The sequence below is a fragment of the Bidens hawaiensis genome, unplaced genomic scaffold (genome assembly GCF_021521415.1).
Source record: "Bidens hawaiensis isolate Kalapana, Puna unplaced genomic scaffold, B.hawaiensis_p1.1 tig00024867_1, whole genome shotgun sequence".
NCBI classification, from domain to species: Eukaryota; Viridiplantae; Streptophyta; class Magnoliopsida; order Asterales; family Asteraceae; genus Bidens; species Bidens hawaiensis.
Window position 1 is genome coordinate 293,825 of NW_027493950.1, and position 20,658 is coordinate 314,482.

General features: G+C 30.1%; 1 protein-coding gene across 1 annotated transcript; it reads left to right on the forward strand.

Annotated features, from left to right (window-relative positions):
* The first annotated feature begins 5,486 nt into the window (after positions 1 to 5,486).
* Positions 5,487 to 8,460, forward strand: LOC143570285 (WAT1-related protein At3g30340-like). The gene is made up of 6 exons (XM_077055969.1): positions 5,487 to 6,010; positions 6,098 to 6,160; positions 6,293 to 6,409; positions 6,504 to 6,933; positions 7,496 to 7,647; positions 8,287 to 8,460. Exons 1-6 carry the CDS (start codon positions 5,823 to 5,825, stop codon positions 8,450 to 8,452), a joined length of 1,116 nt encoding a protein of 371 aa, XP_076912084.1. The 5' UTR covers positions 5,487 to 5,822; the 3' UTR covers positions 8,453 to 8,460.
* The last annotated feature ends 12,198 nt before the right edge of the window (positions 8,461 to 20,658 follow it).

The following is a 20,658-nucleotide window of genomic DNA, read 5'->3' on the forward strand; positions in this document are numbered from 1 at the left end:
TTTGGTGTGTGACTACTTTACCAAGAATGTCATATATAGCGACATAATGTTTAGACAGTAGAGAGAGAACATTTTTCAAATTAGCATGGGATGTGAGAGGTAGACGGATTTTGATCCTTTACAAAAGTCCACAGCCGAACTTCGTCAAATAACATACGACACCATCTCCGACTCATGGGATGAGTGTATGAAGATGCTTAAGAAAACTTCATATCAAAGTAAATATAAAGTCTGAAAGGTGCCATTAAATTTTACAAGAGACAATGTGTGTGTGCATCATGTGAAATGACATTCAACAATTGTATGAGACGCACGAAACATTGCATTTTAGGAATGTTTGATAGCATTGATGTATATACCGGGAATGGACAAATTGTTATATTGCATGGTGATGTTAATGCAATGAATCAATGATCATCCACACTCAACAATAAAACATAAGGTGACACCTATGATAAAATTGAAAAGTTAGATATAGCGTATACAGTGAAAATTAAAGAGGACAATAAGATAATGATAAGATGAAATTCAGGTATAAAATGGCCCAACATACTTTTTTCTCTTTTCCTTTCTTTTAACTTTTTGTATTTTTGAGATTTCTTATTTTTACCTTTTTATAATTTACGAAAAGTTAAAAAAATGTGTTTGAGATGACTTATTATGTAAAAGGATAAGTTGATAAGTTACAAACTTTTAACTTATAAACTTATTGCTATAAGTTATAAGAAGGTAAAAATAAGAAATTCCAAATACCCCTACGACTTTTTTTCTTAACTCATTGATAAAATCACATAATAATGAATTGTATACATATTATTTTATATAACTTAACTATTTTTGTATATTCAACCACTCATTACCCCCCCCCCCCTTCAAAAAAAAAAAAGAAAAAAGATCCCCGCAAATAATATTAAGATTTTTTCATTAGGATATACTATTCAACTGAGATGCGCTTCTTGCTTCGGCTTGCTTTTTGCAATACCTAGAGGTGGGCACATTGTTCTCGCGCGATATCGCTTTTCCACGTCAGCTACACACCGTTTAGTCTTTTTGTTCCATAACGTTCACCCTTAAAATTACTTTTCAAAACAATAAAAGATTTTGTAATCTCCTTTTTACAGAAAGAGGTTACTCTAAATATTAGTCAAAGCGTTGCGGTGATTCTTTCTCTAAACTCAACATACTCTCATGTGTTGATTTTTTCAGTTAGAAACACACTACAATTATTATTCTCTTATAGATATATATGTTATGTTGTTATCAACACATAATATAGATTATATCTTTTCTCAAAGTTATCTTCTCGTATATATACATCTCATTGCACCTCATTGTATTACACACCTTATTAATGAAACATCTATTTCCCCTATGTCTATTTCTCGTATTCTTTAGCTACTAGGCTTGTTTCATAACACATTATCAGTACGAAGTGCTTTTGCAGTTGGATCACGTCATCGTATTGTAAGTCTTGTTGATACAGAGAAACACAATAAGGTCATGCATGGATACAATTCTATATGTTCACGATATGAGTTAGTAGAAGTTTTCACGTGAAGATCGTGCAACATTGTTCAACTTAAGGATTCACATGTCAAGGGACGAAATGATTTAACTACAAAATTTTAGGGCTATTCTCACATAACATCGATACTTACCATTTTAAAGGATATCTAAATGAATGGGAGACGATACGTGCTACACTCTTTTTCCCTTAGCTGTGATTTTGTCCTACTGAGTTTTTCTAACAAGGTTTTTAACAAGACAACAACTCCAAGCATATTAATTTGACAACCAATGGGGAATGTTAGAAGTATATATTATGTGTTATCAATACCTAATACAAATAATTATGTTCTTTTTCTTCAAGTTATCTACATCTCATTGTAACTAAATTATATTACACATCGTATTAATGAAACATACCTTTTTTCATATATCTCTTTCTCATATCCTCTAGCTATTAGGCTTGTTTCATACCATATTTAATATTATAATAAGTTTTTAAACACATATATCTTGACCTACTTACTATAACAAAAAATGTTATAATATATATTATTTAACATATTAGAAAAACTGTTTAGTATACAAGAATCATAACGGAATGAAATGAATTATTTTGAGAGAATGAAAAATATATATACCTGTCAATAAAATAAAATCACATATTCTATAAAAAAAAAAAAATCTCATTCCTATAGTCACCCCAAAATCATTCCTTTGCCTACGTACCCTCCCTTTTTTTTCTTTTTTTTGTCCCATTCATTCCTTCATCACCATCGGCCACCATCACCATCACCAACACCAACACCAACACCTTAGTCACTATTAGCGTCACCACCTTCAGCCGCCGCCACCACTGGGCACCACCACCTATGTCCGCCATCGCCACAACCACCACCACATTTGTATCGTATTCCTTCATTTCCTAATAAATTAAGATTCATTTCATTTTCGCATGATAACCAAGCTAGCCAATGGAATGGTGATGTTCTATATTTTTCATGGTCCATTCCATTCACCCATTCCTTCGTCTATTCTATTTCCACATACCAACCAGATTTCTAAACATGACAACAATTAATAACAACAATTATATACCCAATTCAATTCGTATGATATAAGCTAACTAAAGAAGGATATGTAACATGTACGTAACTACTTTCTCCTTATCTACAAACGTCATGCTTTAAGGATCAAGGAAGTCCGTATCATATGTGTTTTTCATCACCAAGTTGTATGAAATATATTCAACACTCAAAGTGTATGTGTATGTAGCATGCCATGGTATCAATTTAACTGTCAAGTTGCAAGTCATAAACACTTAACCAAACAATCACTGATAACACCTCTTAAAAATTATTACGTACCTAATTCACAGCTAACTACAAGACCGTGTGTTGTACGTGGTTGTGGTTAGAGATGTCAAGTCACCAACCATGCGATCTCACCCGTTAACCAACCATCAATTAGGGGTGTGTGTAGTGCGGTTCAGTGCGGTTTTTGGCTAAAACCAAACCGAAAACCAAAACTTCGGTTTTTGGAGTTTTTGAAACCATTCGGTTTCGGTATTTCGGTTTTGGTTTTTTCGGTTTTTTCCATTTGAGCTTGAAAATTTTATGCCTAAAAAAAAAGTTGGCAAAAAATAATGAATTTAGGTGTAAATAATTTTGTTAATTGCAAAATAATAGACTATTATACATTTGATCAATAATATTGAAGTTACATATTTATTAAATTCTTATAAATTAATTACTTATATAAAATATAAAAAAAAATTTAGGAATTCGGTTTGGTTTTTTCGGTTTGTTTTACATGCAAAACCAAAACCGAACCATTAGTGCGGCTTTTACAAAAACATAAAACCAAACCGTCGGTTTTTGTTTCGGTTCGATTTTTTCGATTTGGATTAATTGGTTTTTTTGGTTTCGGATCGGTTTTTTTAGTTTCTTGCATACCCCTACCACCAATGACCAAACTACAACACCTCCCCGGCGCCAAACCCTTTTGCTTCCTGCTCGACATTTCCTTAACGCCCAAGAGGGTTAAAAAACATGAGGTCCACCCCATTTTAGCTAATCATTTTCTTTAACATTTGGTTAAATAACAACACCTTTGCTAAATGATATATTAGTTAAAATGCACTGCTTACATAACAATAACATGACGTTTTAACTTTCCAAATCACAAACACAAACATGTAGTCAAATGCTGAACATTAAATGTTTCATGCATCAACGATTTTCTCTAATGATATACCACACATCAACTAACAACGACATACTTTTGGAAAAGTGTGTCTATAATATGTAACAACACCAGTTTCTAAGTAAGTTGACTTTACAGGAGCATTGAATGCTGATAATGAAATTACATAAACATAACTAGCTATAGCTACCGTACGCTTCATAATCATAAATTCATATATAATCATATAATATCTATAAATAGAGCTAGTAAGATATATATTATTGTTGTAGATGCGATCTGCATAGACTTGACACATTGTTCTCTATATGCTTGCATGGAGATATAATTGTCGCCTTTAACTCTTTAAGTTTCAATCAAAGTATCAGATGCTAACCAGCTGCAGGCAGATAGATGTCTCTCCACACCTCTCTCTATCTTATATATACATATCTTCATGAATCATGAGTCCCCATCCACGTAAATATATATGCATATACACAAATTAAATCAATAATCTTGCAACATTGATTTAATTTTTTTTGATTATATAAATACGTAGTAAAAGTGTATCAAAATATTTCATGCATATCATTGAAAAACTTAATCCCATAATATACAATATTTAAATACACCTTTTTCAACAACTTTTCTTTCTAACAAAAGGTGGTGTTAGAAAAACACATGCTTGAAAATTGTTTTCAACCGTTTTCCAACAATTTTTTTTACAAAATTGTTACAAATATATACACCGTTGCAAACTTTCTACAACTCTCATACAAAAGCTATTTTCTGGTTTATTTTTCATTTGAGGTTAGTTTACAAGTATAAAAAAACAAAAGAAATAGTTGATAAATATTTTTTTGTTGGAAGTTTGTTGGAAAGTTAGCAACAATTTTCCAACGAAAATCCTATAGTTGCTATTTTTTGCAATACTGTAGGAAAATTAGAGCATTCGTTTGAAATCTGTTAGAATTACTTGTCGTAGGAAAATGACATGTTTCCTAGTAGTGTTTGATATAAACATATATAGACTAATATTCCCCCTTTGTTTGAGCGGAAGTTTGACAAACACTCAAACTGGTTTGAAAGGACGTGAATAGTTTTCGGGGTAGGTCTTTTGTAAAAATGTCGGTGTTCCATGAAAAGCTAAAGGCATCTAAAGAGCGTGAACATGGTTAAGCCGCACTTTGTATCTGACAATTTGTATATCAGTTTCAACATGCTTCGCTCTTTGATGTTGTACTGGGTTCCGAGACAAGTAAACAATCGTTGCTTTGGACAAGGGTGAATGTAACTCGACTAAAAGGTTACGCAAAATGTATATAGTATCAAAATATTTCGTGTATATTATTGAAAACTTAATCCCATTATATAGGGATCTTATACAAATCAAATAGAAATCAAATACAATTAATCTCCTAGAGATATAGAGAGAGATCAAATATAATCTTGACATAAATGTGAATGATTGAATCTACTTATAATGTAAAACTATGAATTAAAGTTACAAAATCTTGAGTTTTATTCTCAAATTTACATCCATGCATGCATACATTAATTAATAATACATAGATACATGCATATATAATTCTCAAATCTTGAGTGACTCACTATGTAATGTTACTAACTCAAAAAGGAATTGCTCACATGGCTCTTTTGGTACATGTTGATGAACAAGAGAAACTGATTACTATTGTGGTTACTTTCTATTTTGTACAATAAAATAAAATAATATCTTATAGCATGCATCTTTCCTTTTCTTCTTTTATAGTTGCATTACTGATGCTTCATATATTATATGGTTAATTAATGATTGCAGCAGATTCCCAACTTCCATACGTCACCAATAGTTTAAAGGAACGGTCAAAATTATAGATAAAGAATATATATGTAACATATAACTATTAAACTCGTGTGACATATAAGTTGCCTGCACAAAGCACTTGATTTGATCTATCTAGAGAATTTTCTTTCTTTCTTCCTTTGATCACAAATTATCAACGTGTGGCACTGTTGCATATACATCTTATCACTATATTTAGACACCACCAAGATATTTGTTCTTCAAATTACTTGCCTTTTGGCTAGCCAAAAATATTCATTATTCACACTCTTAGCCAAAAATATTCATGGGAAGTAAAAGCTATGGAAAATGGTGCCCGGTTTTGGTTATGATCGCCGTCCAGTTCACCTTAGCAACCGTTAATGTAGTTCTCAAAAAGGTTATAGTCGACGGACTTGATCATCTTGTCTTCATCACCTATCGCCTGATTATTGCCGCCATCTTTTTGGCCCCGGTAGCCTTCTTTTTTGAAAGGTACACACACGTGTTTAAGAAATTTTGTATGCATGTTGTGATTATATATATATATATATATATTGAATACAATTATATATGTTGCAGGAAGAGTGAAATAAAGCTTACATACAACATAAGCTTCTACCTCTTCTTGAATGCAATTCTTGGGTATGTAACAAGTTTTAACTTTTAACGTATGTTTATTGTTTTTTTTATTCTGAATCTGAGCGACGCAGGACTGAATCTCAGTACTTATTATCTACTGCCAATATCTATATTTTGATCTTCATATGGATGCAGGGCTTCACTCACACAATACTTGTTTCTTTTGGGTATACAATACACATCAGCCACTTTCTCTTGTGCTTTTCTCAATGTTGTGCCTGTGATCACATTCATCATGTCATTACCCTTTGGGTTTGTATCTATACTCCTTCATTCCATATGTGATTTATCACTTTATATAAATGTTTTAGTCACATATATATATGTGTGTGTCACTTTAATTTAGATTGGAAAGGGTGAACATAAAATCAAACGGTGGAAGAGCAAAAGTGATAGGGACACTGGTGTGTGTGGGAGGTGCAACTTTACTAACCTTTTATAAAGGAATGCCTTTATTTAACCACCACTCATATATGCAAGCCACAAATGAATCCATACATGTGCAATCTATCAGAAGGTTGAGTTCAGTTTTGGCAACCAAGAAAGCAAGATGGACTTCAGGTTCATTGGCATTGGTTGCTGGCACAATCCTGTGGTCTGCATGGTTTCTTGTACAATCAAAGATTGGAAAAAGATACCCCTTGCAGTATTCCAGCACCGCCATCATGATGTTCTTTCGTGCGGTTCAATCGTTTGTGTTAAGCTTGTTCATCCACAGAGATCTTTCTTTATGGATTCTTAAAGGGAAAGTGCAAATATTAAGCATCCTTTATGTTGTAAGTGAATTGCCTTTCATCTTTATGTTATGTGTACCAATTTTGTAACAAATTAAAAATTTTGCCCCCCCCCCTCCCCGGGACATTTGCGGCATGTATTAGTCGTTTTGGGCTCAAACCAAGCTAAAAATTAAAAAAAAAGTAGCTTTTGAGTTGTGAAAACCGTTCGTTATAGTTTTTTGGATTTTCACAATAGGTTTAGTTTGGTTTTGGAAAATTTTACTATTTGAATGTAAAAGTTTTGGGCCGATAGCCCAAAATAAACAATTTGGGCTTGAAACTTTGGACGTAAAAGTTTTGTTAATTAACGAATAATTGATTATTACATATTTGTATCTAAAATTTTTGGCTACTATCAGTTTACTTAAAGAAAATCCGGGTTGGTCATTTTCTTGGTTTTGGTTTATACCAAAACCGAAAAATGCCTTTTCAAAAAAAAAAAAATAAATAACACTAGACAGCCAGTTATTTCGATTTCATGAACACCCCTATAATACACTACTACGAGTGCACTATTACTTGTTACATTTGTTTGTTGGTTTAATGGTTTTGATGGAACCAGGGAATTGTTGGATCCGGGTTGTGCTTTGTTGGGATCTCATGGGGTGTGAAGAAAAGAGGTCCTGTTTTCGGTGCGGCATTCAGTCCTCTTGTTCAAATATTAGCAGCTGTAATAGACATACCATTTCTACATGAACCATCGCATGTTGGAAGGTACTTAATATATTCATTAGGGGTGCAAACGAGCCGAGCTGTTCGCGAGCTACTCGAGATCGGCTCGTCAAAAAGCTCGAACGAGCCGAGCTTAATCAAGCCCGAGCCCGAGCTCAAGCCTAAAAGTAAGCTCGTTTAATAAACGAGCCCGAGCCCGAGCTTCACTTATCGAGCTCGAGCCAGCTCGCGAGCCTAAACGAGCCTGCTATTTATATAATTTTTAAAATATATATTTAATAATTATTAATATATATGTGTGTATATATATCATGTTATAAAAATAAATAAAAATAAGTAAATACTATATATTATTTTATACAAAAAATTATAATAGAAAAAATATATAATAATAATTATATTATTTAATAAATAACTTATAAAATGTAAACGAGCCGAGCCCGAGCCGAGCTCGAGTTTGAAAAATCTACTCACGAGCCGAGCTCGAGCTTTGAAAATAGAGCTCGAAACGAGCCGAGCTCGATCTCGAGCTCTATGTAAGTTAAACGAGCCGAGCTCGAGCCTGGTCGAGCTCGGGCTCGGCTCGTTTGCACCCCTGATATTCATTATCCTAGCTACTCTATTAATTATTAAATCTATACAATCGTTTATTACGGTTCTTGGTTCGTTTATTGTGAACAGTTTAGTAGGATCGGCTATCGTGGTAGCAGGACTATACATTCTCCTATGGGGAAAGAACAAAGAGTTGCAAAATCCCGAAAACGAAAAGATCAATGTTCAAGATCTTGAGTTTCAGCCGTCTTCGGTAGTTTGTGATTCTAAGGATCCAAAAGTCCTAGAAAGTTAGGTTGTTTGTCCTAAAAACTTGTTTAACATCGTCAACAAGACATTAACATTGCACATTTTGAATAAACACCGATTACAGTGATTTGTAGACGTCTCATATTCAATATAACATTTCAGGAGTCTCATATACGTTGTATTGTTACTTGATTTGATTTTTCTCGAATAACTCGTGCTAGATAAATAAAAAAAATAACCACTAAACACGCAATCTTGATTGGAATTTGTTACGCAGATCATAGTAATTAGTTCTTTTGTTATTATTTTTATAGATTTTGTTTGATTTGTAGGAGACAAAAGAAATTGCCGTGTTAGTGATCACCATATATAGTTTCGTCAGTTAATTTTTCGTCGATTAAAGTGTGTCTTCTAGTTGTATATATTATTAGCAAAACATATATATGTTTGTTACATGGAATCATACCTGCAATACCTGTTTTTGAGTTTTTTTAAGGAGGGAAAGAAAAGAAAAACTAAGGTGTTCTTGAGTTTTTTTTAGGATTGAAAGGAAAGGAGTATGAGGAGTTAGGATGGATTAAATTAATGTATTTTCCCAATAAGTTATTCTCCCAAAAATGGGATGATTACTAAGGATAACTATTTTTTAACATAGTTATCTTTTCCTTTCCTCTAATTTCCTTCAAACTCAAAAACACACCTAATTAAAAAAAAATTCATTCATTTCCCTTCCCTTTCTTATCCTTCCATCCCCTTTCCTTTTCTTTCATTGGTTAAAAAACTTAAAAACAAGGCGTATCCTTATTTGTTTCACATGTTTTCCTTATACACATAAATGAAAACATGAAACCATCCTAGAGTGGAAAATCTTAATATTCCATGAATTAATTATGCAACAACAATATAATCCAACACTTTCAACAATCAACAGGATTAAAGACTATTCCATAACTTTATATAAATCTCATAACCATTTTTAATTCTCTATTATATTCCATCTGTCTAATATAATACCATCAAAATATCCTTTTTGGTTTTAAGAAAGTAACATTTTCATCTCTCATACCTCAAATTTAGTTCACAAAATTTCAAATTCTTATTTATTAGTATTTAAATATTTAAGGGGTGTTTGGGATTCCTTATTTTACTCCCTTATAACTTATTTAAGGCATAAGTTATAAGTTGTAAAGTTATAACTTATATCTTATACACTCATAAAATCTAACTTTTTCAAATATTTTATAACTTATAACCCATAAGTTATAAGCTATAAGGAGCTAAAATAAGGAATCTCAAACACCCCCTTAGTTTTAATTTCCGATTTTACACTTATAGGCTGCTTGCCCAAAGGCCCAGGTTAACTAACACTTCGGCCCATCACAGTGCGATTGCGTGTCTGTGACAAGATTTTGGGTCTCAAGTCCGTGGGGACGGACCGGTTTGTGAATGTAATTTATTTTACTTATTTTTTTTAAAGAAAGACTTAAAATAAGCTTTTTTTTTCTTTTTTTTTCAGTTTTAGGTTTTATGTTTTTTTTCCTTAAATCCATTTTAAAAACTATATATCTTATAATAAAAAATAATCATATTCGAGTTTCGGAAAAAAAAAACTATTTAATTTGTCATAACACTTAAATATGTAATGTTTACTTTATAGCCTTTTTAAATTTTAATATTTTGTCTCAGTTATATATCTATACATACTATTAAAGCAAGGAACAATTTTCACATGTCATCATTCTAGAGTGTCCACATATGATGTCACCTCAACTCCATGTCACCCATTTCCATTCTTAAGCATGCCAACTCAGCAACTAACCTATATCTAACCCATTAACCCATTTAAGCTTATTTTCTCGCGGGTCATGGATATCCATTTAACCCATTAACCCATTCCTTTCATAATTATGCCAACTCATCATCTAACATATATTTAAACAATAACATTTCTTAATTTTTCACCATAATCATGTTTTTCTATCTTTCTCTAATAATAACCAGACCATCTTTCATACTCTCTCATATTCCGGCCACTCCATATCTATCTCTTTATTAATCGTTTTCCGGTAAGTTTCTATTATATATTAAATTCCGATTGTTGATCTATGTATTTCCGGCAATAATATATTTTCTTCGGTTATTGTTTCCTCATATCTTTTTATGTTTCTTCTAATAATATCAGTTTAGGTTTTAACTAAAGAAAGACGATGTCTACAATTTTTCGGCGTGTTTAAGTTTTTTCCGGTGAGTATTGATGGTAGGTTTTTCCGGTTATATGTTATACTTATAACAATGATTGTTTTATTTTTGTATTTTTTAATTTTTCCTATTTTTTTTGTTTGACACGTTGTTATGTTCTATATCAAAATTATATTCATCCATCGACGGTATCAAAATCTGAGATTACATGGTTAAAAACCATATTTGTTTTTTTTCCGGTAAGACAAACAATTTTTCAGGTTACAAATTAAAAATCAAATATTCAATAATATAAAAATTAATATTATACTTTCTGATTTCATGTCAATGCCAAGAGTAACAGATCTTCACTTCTTCAATCTTACACAAAAATTCTACATCCGATTGTCATTGTCACAATATCATTTTACCGATTATTAACTATAATTCAAAAATAATAATATCAAATATTAATTTTCGATTTTATTATTTCAGGTTATTGTCCGACTCATAGATGCAGGCTTTCACGATTGATCAAGACTTCATAACATTTTTTTATTATTATTTTATCATGTATAGATTATTTTTTTTGAATAATCGTGTATTTCAATATTTCAATATAATAGGTACATTATATGTCCTATATCAATAATCATGTATAGATTATTCTTTCCTGATTGATCAAGACTTCATAACCTGGATGTATATTTTGTTTTCCGGCTCCTTAATAAATTACACAATTAACTATTCCATTAATTCCAATTATTTTCTTTGACTTTCCTACTTTATGGTCATAACGGAATTCCCATGATTATATACATTGACTTTCCTACTTTATAATTTAAATTTCAATTTGTCTTCCTAATTAATGTCAATACTAATTGTTTGACTAATTTAAATTTGAATTTATAATTAATGTTTAAGCTTATTTTGACTTTCCCTTTTATTTATCAATTGTTTGACCATATTATTTTTGTTAAAAAAATAATATCAATAGTTAAGGCAAATATAATTTTTTAAATACAACAAACGTAACAAATTAAAATACACTTTATTGTCATAACGGAATTCCCATTTTATATACATTGACTTTCTCAAGTAACTATTTCTTAATTTTGTTGCTTAATACAACTTATTCCATTCAAATTTCATACACAATTTGTTTCCTTAATTATTAAATTAATAGACCGATTTTACAAATTAAGTTCATTTGTTTCCTCATTTACTATTTTGACCATATCAATGTTAATTATACAATAAAATTTACACATACATAGAACTATTTTGACCATATCAGTGAATTTGACTTCCTAATTAATGTCCATACTAATTATTTGACTAATTTAAATTTGAATTTATAAATAATGTTTATGCTTATTTTGGCTTTCCCTTTTATTTATCAATATTAAATTTATTTTCACAGATTATGTTAAATTTAGAAATTATTAAAAATATACTTTACAATTTCAATTTTGTTTCTAAATTTTTAAACGAGTCCCAAAACTTTTCTCATTTACTATCTTGACCATATTCTTTTTGTTATAAAAATAATATCAGGCAAGTATAATTTTTTAAATACAACAAACGTAACAAATTCAAATATAGTTCTAGATGTTTTAACTTATATTATGATAAGCAATTCAAATATTTAAGTTAATTTGGTATTCGAAAATATTTAAGTTAATATTAAAGTTGATTTTTATATTTTTTGAAAGTAAATAAGTTAATCTTGTATATTTTTTGTACAAGTTAATATTCTCTTACAATCAATTATTATGTTATTAAGAGTAACTAATAATGTTGAAAAAAGTAACCGTAAATTTTTAATGGTCTTTAAGTCAAGCATAATTTATGCATGTTTATACATATAATTGTGTATTTATCAATAGTAATAATTTGGAATTTAATTATGGGTAGATAATAATAAGTTTACTAATTTACGTAAACAATTAAATGAAGGTCTCGATTTTTTTTGTAGTATTTCTCTACATTTTTTATATATAATTTAAATTTGAATTCCTATTTAATGTCCATAATAATTGTTTGTCAAACATAATTGTTTCTATATATGTTTTCCATTAATATTGACTATAACCATATCTTAATAATTACCAAAAATTATAATTCAGATTATGTTAAATTATTAAAATTATATTTTACAAGTATGTTATTACTTTTACTATTTTTTGTTCTAAATATTTCAAAAACTACTACCTTAGAAAGTTACAATTAAGACTATTATTTTTATTTTTGTTATAAAATTACAAGTTACCGTTCATACTATTACAAATTCAAAATTTGTAATCAATGTTAAAACAACTCAGAACTTCAATTCTATATTTTTGGTTACCCTAATTGTATATAGTTTTTAATTTTTTTCCATTTTTAAAAACGCATTCCTTAATATGGTTTGACCGAAATAATAACATAATTATCTCATTATTACAATTTATATTGTTTGACTTTCTTTATTTGTTAAAAAAACCGAATGAAGAAGTTATAAATTAAATAAATTTCCGACCGATTTAAGTATTTGACCATTCACATTAAATCATTTTTGACCATTCATATTAAATCGTTTTAAATTTTAAATAACATTTACATACTAAATATAACTTTCTTGAAATATATCAACATGATTTAAGTACTTTTAAATTTAAGATATACACTCACAAATTATGTCCATATAAAAATTAACATACATTTATTTTGACTATTGTTACATTTTAATTAAATATTCTCTTAAAATCCATTATTATGTTATTAAGAGTTACTAATAATGATGAAAATAGTAACTGTAAATTTTTTAATGTTCTTTAAGTGAAGCATAATTTATGCATGTTTATACATATAATTGTGTATTTCTCAATAATAATAATTTGAAATTTAATTATGTTTTGACCGAAATCAAATAATTAATTTGTACTAATTGTATTAAGTTTGCTTCAAGCAAAAGAAAAAACAGTGGACATATTTTGGATTTTAAAAAATGCATATATATTATGTTGACATTTTGAAGTCAAAATATGACATTTTAAAATTAAAAGTTAGACCTTTTAATTCAAACATGGTTTGTTAATTTTTTTTTCAAGATGGTAGGTTATTAACTATAATTTTTTCAAGATGGTAATATTTAATTCAAACATGGTTTACAATAAATGTTTTAAATTGATAGGCAAATAAACCCGAGTACTATCTTAGAGTAATAAATATTACAGTTATTGATTTGTAATAAATATCTAAGATAAAGTTCATCTTTTAAATCAACACTGAGATAAAAGTTTTGTTGAATCCACATTGTAGAATTGTTTTATTGATTTGGAGACTAATTTCCTTTGTTTGCTTATTATTGTACTAATGCTATAAGTTATAAATATTTTAACTTTTCATTTATCTTTGTTAGTCTTTGTATGTTTTTGTATTTGATTCAAATAAGTTATGATGTCTTATAATTCATGTAAAAGTATCATTTATTTATAAGTAAAACATTTGCATTTCATTAAATTTATATGATATTACTTATATATCATGTTTTTAAATATGTTGCACCGTGTGTAACACGGGTACTATCCTGAATCAATATTGGAATCCAATGATCTTTTTCTTTTAAGAGATTTGGATCACTTAAAGCTTGCTAATGTTAAAAAGAAAATGACACATTTGAAATTGGAAAATGAAGTTAGTGATAATTGTTTTTCAATATGGTAATAATTAATTGAAACATGGTTTGTATTAAATGATTTAAATTGATGTGCAAATAAACACGTGTACCATCTTAGAGTAATAAATATTACAGTTATTAATGCGTAATAAATGTCTTAGATAAAATTCATCTTTTTAAATCAACATTGAGATAAAAGTTTTGTTGAATCAACATTGTAGAATTGTTTTATTGTTTTATTGTTTTGGAGACTAATTTCTTTTATTTGCTTATTATTGTACTAATGATAAAAGTTATAAAATATTTTAACTTTTCGTTTATCTTTGTTAGTCTTTATATGTTTTGTATTTGATTCAAATAAGTTATGATGTCTTATAATTCATGTTAAAGTATCATTTTTTATAATTACAACATTTGCATTTTATTATATTTATATGATGTTACATATATATCATGTTTTTAAATATGTTCCACCTTGTGTAACACGTGTACTATTATAAATCAATATTGGAATCTAATGATCTGTTTCTTTTAAGAGATTTGGATCACTTAAAGATTACTAATGTTATAAAAGAAATGACACATTTGAATTTAGAAAATAAAGTTAGTGATAAATGTTTTTCAATATGGTAATATTTAATTCAAACATGGTTTATAATAAATGTTTTAAATTTATGGGCAAATAAACACGGGTACTATCTTAGAGTAATAAATATTATAGTTACTATAAGATTGTGTTTATAAAGTTACGTTAAATTTTATGATTTTCTAAATGTTTTCTTGTGAAATTTTATGATTGTCTATATTTATATGGTAATTATTACATTCACACATTTTGTTTTTAGTTTTACATAATCTTCTAGATATTAATGTTAGCATAAACTCATTATGAAATACATTAACATTTTAGTTTAATACTTAATTAACCAGGTTGCATGGTTTGTTTTGTTTTTCAGGTTCTATAGCAAAATGCTTTTCTTTTTGGACGGAAAATTTGAAGTTCATACTGGGATAATACGATTTAAATATTTTCATTACTTTGCTAATATAGACAAGTTTGTGTAACTATTAACTTTTTATTTGACAATGTTATCGTCTAATATTTTGTTTAGACCATCTTAATGTTAATATATGGTTGTCTATTTATAAAATTTTATGATTGTTTATATTTATTTTGTTATTTATCTATTTTCAACCCGTGTGTAACACGAGTACTATCCTAGTAAACTTATAAGATATTGAAGAATTCTCAAAAACTCATCAAGTTCCTTGGTTTGAACTCCAACTTCCACAATGCTCACACTTATGTTTTTTAGACTTTCCTTTTTCCCCGATGTTGGTGAACAAAAGTTTATTATGCTTGTATTCACCATCGGTTTCCTCATTGATGAACTCTTCATAGGATTTTAACCTTCCAATGACTTCTTGAAAACAAATTATTCATATATGAAAATTGTTCGATTGCGGAAGTATTCTGAATCTATTTCCTTGGTACGTATTTTAGAAGTTTTCAAACTAGTTTTGGTTTTTCCTTGGTACCTCATTATTCAACCCGTATGTAACACGGGCATATATGATAGTAACATCTAGAGTCTATTTATAGTAATGAGGTATAAGGGGAGAAGATGCCTTACAATACGTATAAATCATTTTTATACAAGTGGAACTATGGCCTATGGGTAAGTATGTTTATGGGTCACAATGTATTGAGCTAAAACCCATTGGGCTAGACCCATATAATGCTAGACTTCACAAGTTATCTAGTCTAGTACGATATAGCCCAAGCAGGCCAAGCTACATTACGCTAGACTCATTAGCTTTTGTCTTGAGGATTCTTTTTCCATTGTTATAATAGATGGTACATGCTAGTCCGTTACTCGTAGGCTTTAAAGTAAGGTTTACCCGATCACAACTAGCGTCCCCACGCCTCGAACGTGCATTCATGTATCTTAGGGACTTCTTACTTGTTTAACATGTATGTATGACACGGACGTGCAACCCGACTCTACACTTACCATATTTTGGAATCATTGGTTAAATCTGTTATTAATGGGCAGTATAATTCTTGCCTTATGATGCTCGATCATGGAATCCTTTCGAGAAACAAGATTGATTATCATATATGGTATTATGGTGATCAATTGTTAATACCAAATTAAAACAATGAAATACACATAAATAACACATGCAACCGAACCCTACTAAGAAAAAAATCAAGATACAAAATAGAAACCTGGTTGCATATTTGATATTTGATTAACACTAAAAAAATAAAAGGATGTCAGTTCTTATTAAGTCCCCATATGTGATAAATGCATTAACATTTATATGTGCAAATTTGAAAAACAAAAAAGGCCCCATACCGACAACGTTGTCTAGTTTAACCGAGCTAACATAATTCGTTGGCTTGGTTGAGAATATGATTTATTATCCAACATCAAGCTTCTCAATTTGTCTGAGATTTTTCATATTAATTAACCTAGTCTAATGGGACCTTAGGTGGTACATAAGGATGGATGGAAGCAATGGTAGAGAGGTCCCATATCATTGCAATGGACGTTTGGGACCATAGAGTGGTACCACATAGAAAAAAAATAGAGATAGGGGACAGTGATACATATATGTAGCCATGACTGCATTGCATTTTTATGGTTAATTAACTAGTATTAAGGCTTTCGCGTTGCGGTAGTGGCGTAAAACCATGAAAAAGGTAACACTGAAAGGTTTTTATCGAACTCGGGTGTTGATGGGGGCGTTGGGAATGTGCTTTGTGGCGGGACTGCTAAACCAAATAAAAAGTAGGCGTAAAAACGTTCAATCACGTACACCCATTGTGGATTGCTAACACACAAAAACTAGACCGAAGCATAAAACATATAAAAGAATAATTATTTAATTAGGACTGAAACATTGAACAAGGAAAATAGACGTAAAAACGTTGTACCACATATGCGCTTTACAACGTGTTAACTTTTAAAATTTAGACCGAATAGTTAAAACAGAAAATTTGTAGAAGATGAAAAGTATTGGGGACTAAAGCTGAAAGCTAAAAGTTGAAAATTGAAAAGTGTCAGGGTTAAGAATGAAAAATACTTAACTTGTAAAAGATGAGAAGTATATGAGTTAAAATTAAATATGAAACGTATAAGGTTAAAAATAAAAAAGAAATTAAAAGAACTCTTATGCACAATCTAAAAACTTTTATGTACATAAAAGTTGATGCTTGCATACATATCAATAAATTATTACGTATAACATAGTAATTAAGAAATATGAATGTAACTATTATGAAGTTTTTATTCGTCAACTTCTTTGCAAAGATATATAGTGAAATTAAGTCATAATCAATAAACAGTCCCCCCAAAGAAAGGATGAAAGTACCAAGACAACCCATGGTGACCCATTTCTCAGATCGAAACTAAAAAACATCACACATACGTACATTTGTGACGGTCCATGTCTCTAGGTTGGGGACCTTAACCTACTTATGTTACAAATAAATGCTTTAATAATTATGTAATACAAACAGAAAACTTACATAAATATCCAGCTCCATGATAAAACTCAAAGGAGATACTAATATCTCACTTATATTGTCAAGATTCACATAAATGCTCTTTCTTGGTTATAGACTAATGTGATATGTTTTGGTTACGAAAGAAGGATTGAGTTTATCAAGTGCTTAATAGTTTTTATGAACACAAACACATAAAGGGTAAGTACCAAATCATTAATTGAATCTTAACCTAACCTATTGAAAACTTTATGGCTTGGTTCTAGCTTTGTTTACAACCGATTTTTCGGTTATAGTTATATGTGTATAAATAACTGATTTAAAAGCAACATGATATATATTGGAAAAATCTGGCATAAATTTTTTATTCAAGCCGTTTTTGTTTATTTACACATATCGGTTATCATAGTGAACCGACCAAACTTATTTAATTGTTTCATTATTTAACTAAATTATTTTTAAATTGCAAAATTTTAATTATAGCATTATTAATATGTTAAACTAGATACGTTACACATAGCGTTTAATATAGCGAACATTGGTATCATAACATATTGAACCGATCGATACTGCAACTATTTATATATTATTAATATCATATTTTAGTTATTTGGATATAAAATACAAGAAATATAATTAATTAGAGCTTATACTCTAGCCATATTTTATTTTTCTTTGAAAATGTTTGTTTAAAACCTTAGTCACTTACTTGCCATTAGGATTTAACTAGCAAGCTAGATATATGGCAGCCACTTACAATGTCAAAATCACATCCTGGTAAGCAATTTGTGGGGCCAGAAGAACAACCTTTCAGATAACATTTATGAAAAGTGATGGTAGTAGTACTAAGGAAAGAAATGAACGTAGGATGTTGCTAAAGCCTAAAGGGAGGTTTTGGATCGATACCTTCTTTTTGTAGGATAAGTAACCATCAAACCTATATTTCGTTATAATGGTGCTAGCTACCTAGCTCTAGACCTGTCTTATGGGATCTGCTGCCTGCCCACACTGTCATTGTTCTACTGATCATTTATTCATTCGACTCTATCATATTACACACACATATCCCTAGGATATGTACGTTTCAAACACTTGTGTAACTGTAAAACAAAACCAGATCTAAAGAGTAAAGGCTAATGTTGGTAGTTTTATTTTTATAGGATAAGTGACAACAATGTAAACATTGATCATCATCATCGTACTCAGTATATCCCACCAATAGCAAAGCTATGGCAGGGTCTGAGGAGGGTAAGATGTAGACAGCCTTACCTCTATCCCATAGGGATAGAGAGGCTGCTTCCGGTGAGACCCCCGGCTCGATGTAAACATTGATCATGATCATAATTAATCGATTGTTTGATCAAAGTTTAATTACACTTTCAACTAAAATGTTCAACTTTATTCGCGGGGTCTTAAAATGTTCGCTTTAAACGAATTAAGAAGTGATTCTAATTTAATGATATGTTAGATATGAAGAACACAACTCAAAGATCAAGCATCCGTATTTCAAAGCATAAGCATGAAATAAGATCAAAGGAGAGCATTTTATTGAATTTAATTAGGGATTACAACCAAAAGTACACTCGTGTAACCTATGTTTACATCTACGAATAATAATAATAATAATTATTATTATACAAGTCTATATTACTAGGAATGATAAGTGTGCAACCGGACTTAATATTGAATAAGTCAGTAGGTTTTTTTAAATACAAAAATTTATAACTCTGGCATCTTGACAAGAATGTAGGATCAGCGATGCAATTAGTGACAGAGAAGTCAGAAATTGAGCCCGAGACACCAACTTCATCATCATCATCATCATCATCATCATCATCGTACTCAGTATATCCCACCAATAGCAAAGCTATGGTAGGGTCTGAGGAGGGTAAGATGTAGACAGCCTTACCTCTACCCTATAAGGATAGAGAGGCTGCTTTCGGTGAGACCCCCGGCTCGATAGTAGTTTTGCATCAAGCGTTGGACATAAGGCACATAGCACTCAATCATCGGGACACCGGCTGATCGGTGCATGTACCCTTGTCTTTCGGCTATCAACGTCACTACATGATGCCTGATTAACCGTCCGTCACTTTTAACGTTATTTTCACGAGATTAGTAAAATAACGTCAAAATTAGTGCAATTTCACTTTTGCCCACCCGAGGGTTCACACATATATACATCATATGTGCGCACCACAAGCAGGGCTATTACCTACTATTTAGGGATTTAGCAACGCCATATCGTTATTATAGGGGTTTAATACCTACTATAATGTTTTGTGGAAAGTGCTTAGCACATAACCAACTTAAGTAATAATATGGTTGTTTCCGTCCGTGTTGGAGCTTGGTGATATTTAATTGGTTTTAAATATGGGCGTTCGATATTATTCATTTTTGGCAGTGATTCTTGAGGGCTCAGTAGATGGATCCTAGCTTCTCTTGTGTTGGTTTTGTGTTTGTACTCCTTGAAAGTAATAATAATAATAATAATAATAATAATAATAATAATAATAATAATAATAATAATAATAATAATAATAATAATAGAAAACTTACCCTGAAAAAACAAATGGAAAAGAAGAAATAGGTTAATGTGGGGAAGCTAAGTGGCTACTTAGATCCATTGCATCTAACCCTACTTAACGTGACAACTGACGACCGACTTTAGCCACATATCCATGACCCACATCCAGCCTATTTTTCTTATGAAACATAAACATGCACTTTGTGTCTTTTTTCCTTTTGTATAATATTACAATATATAGAATAAAAGTGACATAAATTATTAAACGCTTTCATTAATAATTACCAACCTAAAACTATAAATTAAGAAACCATGCAAAACACAGTTAGAATTAAGGGTGTAAAAGTCTAGTCAAGCCTTGATCACTATTCA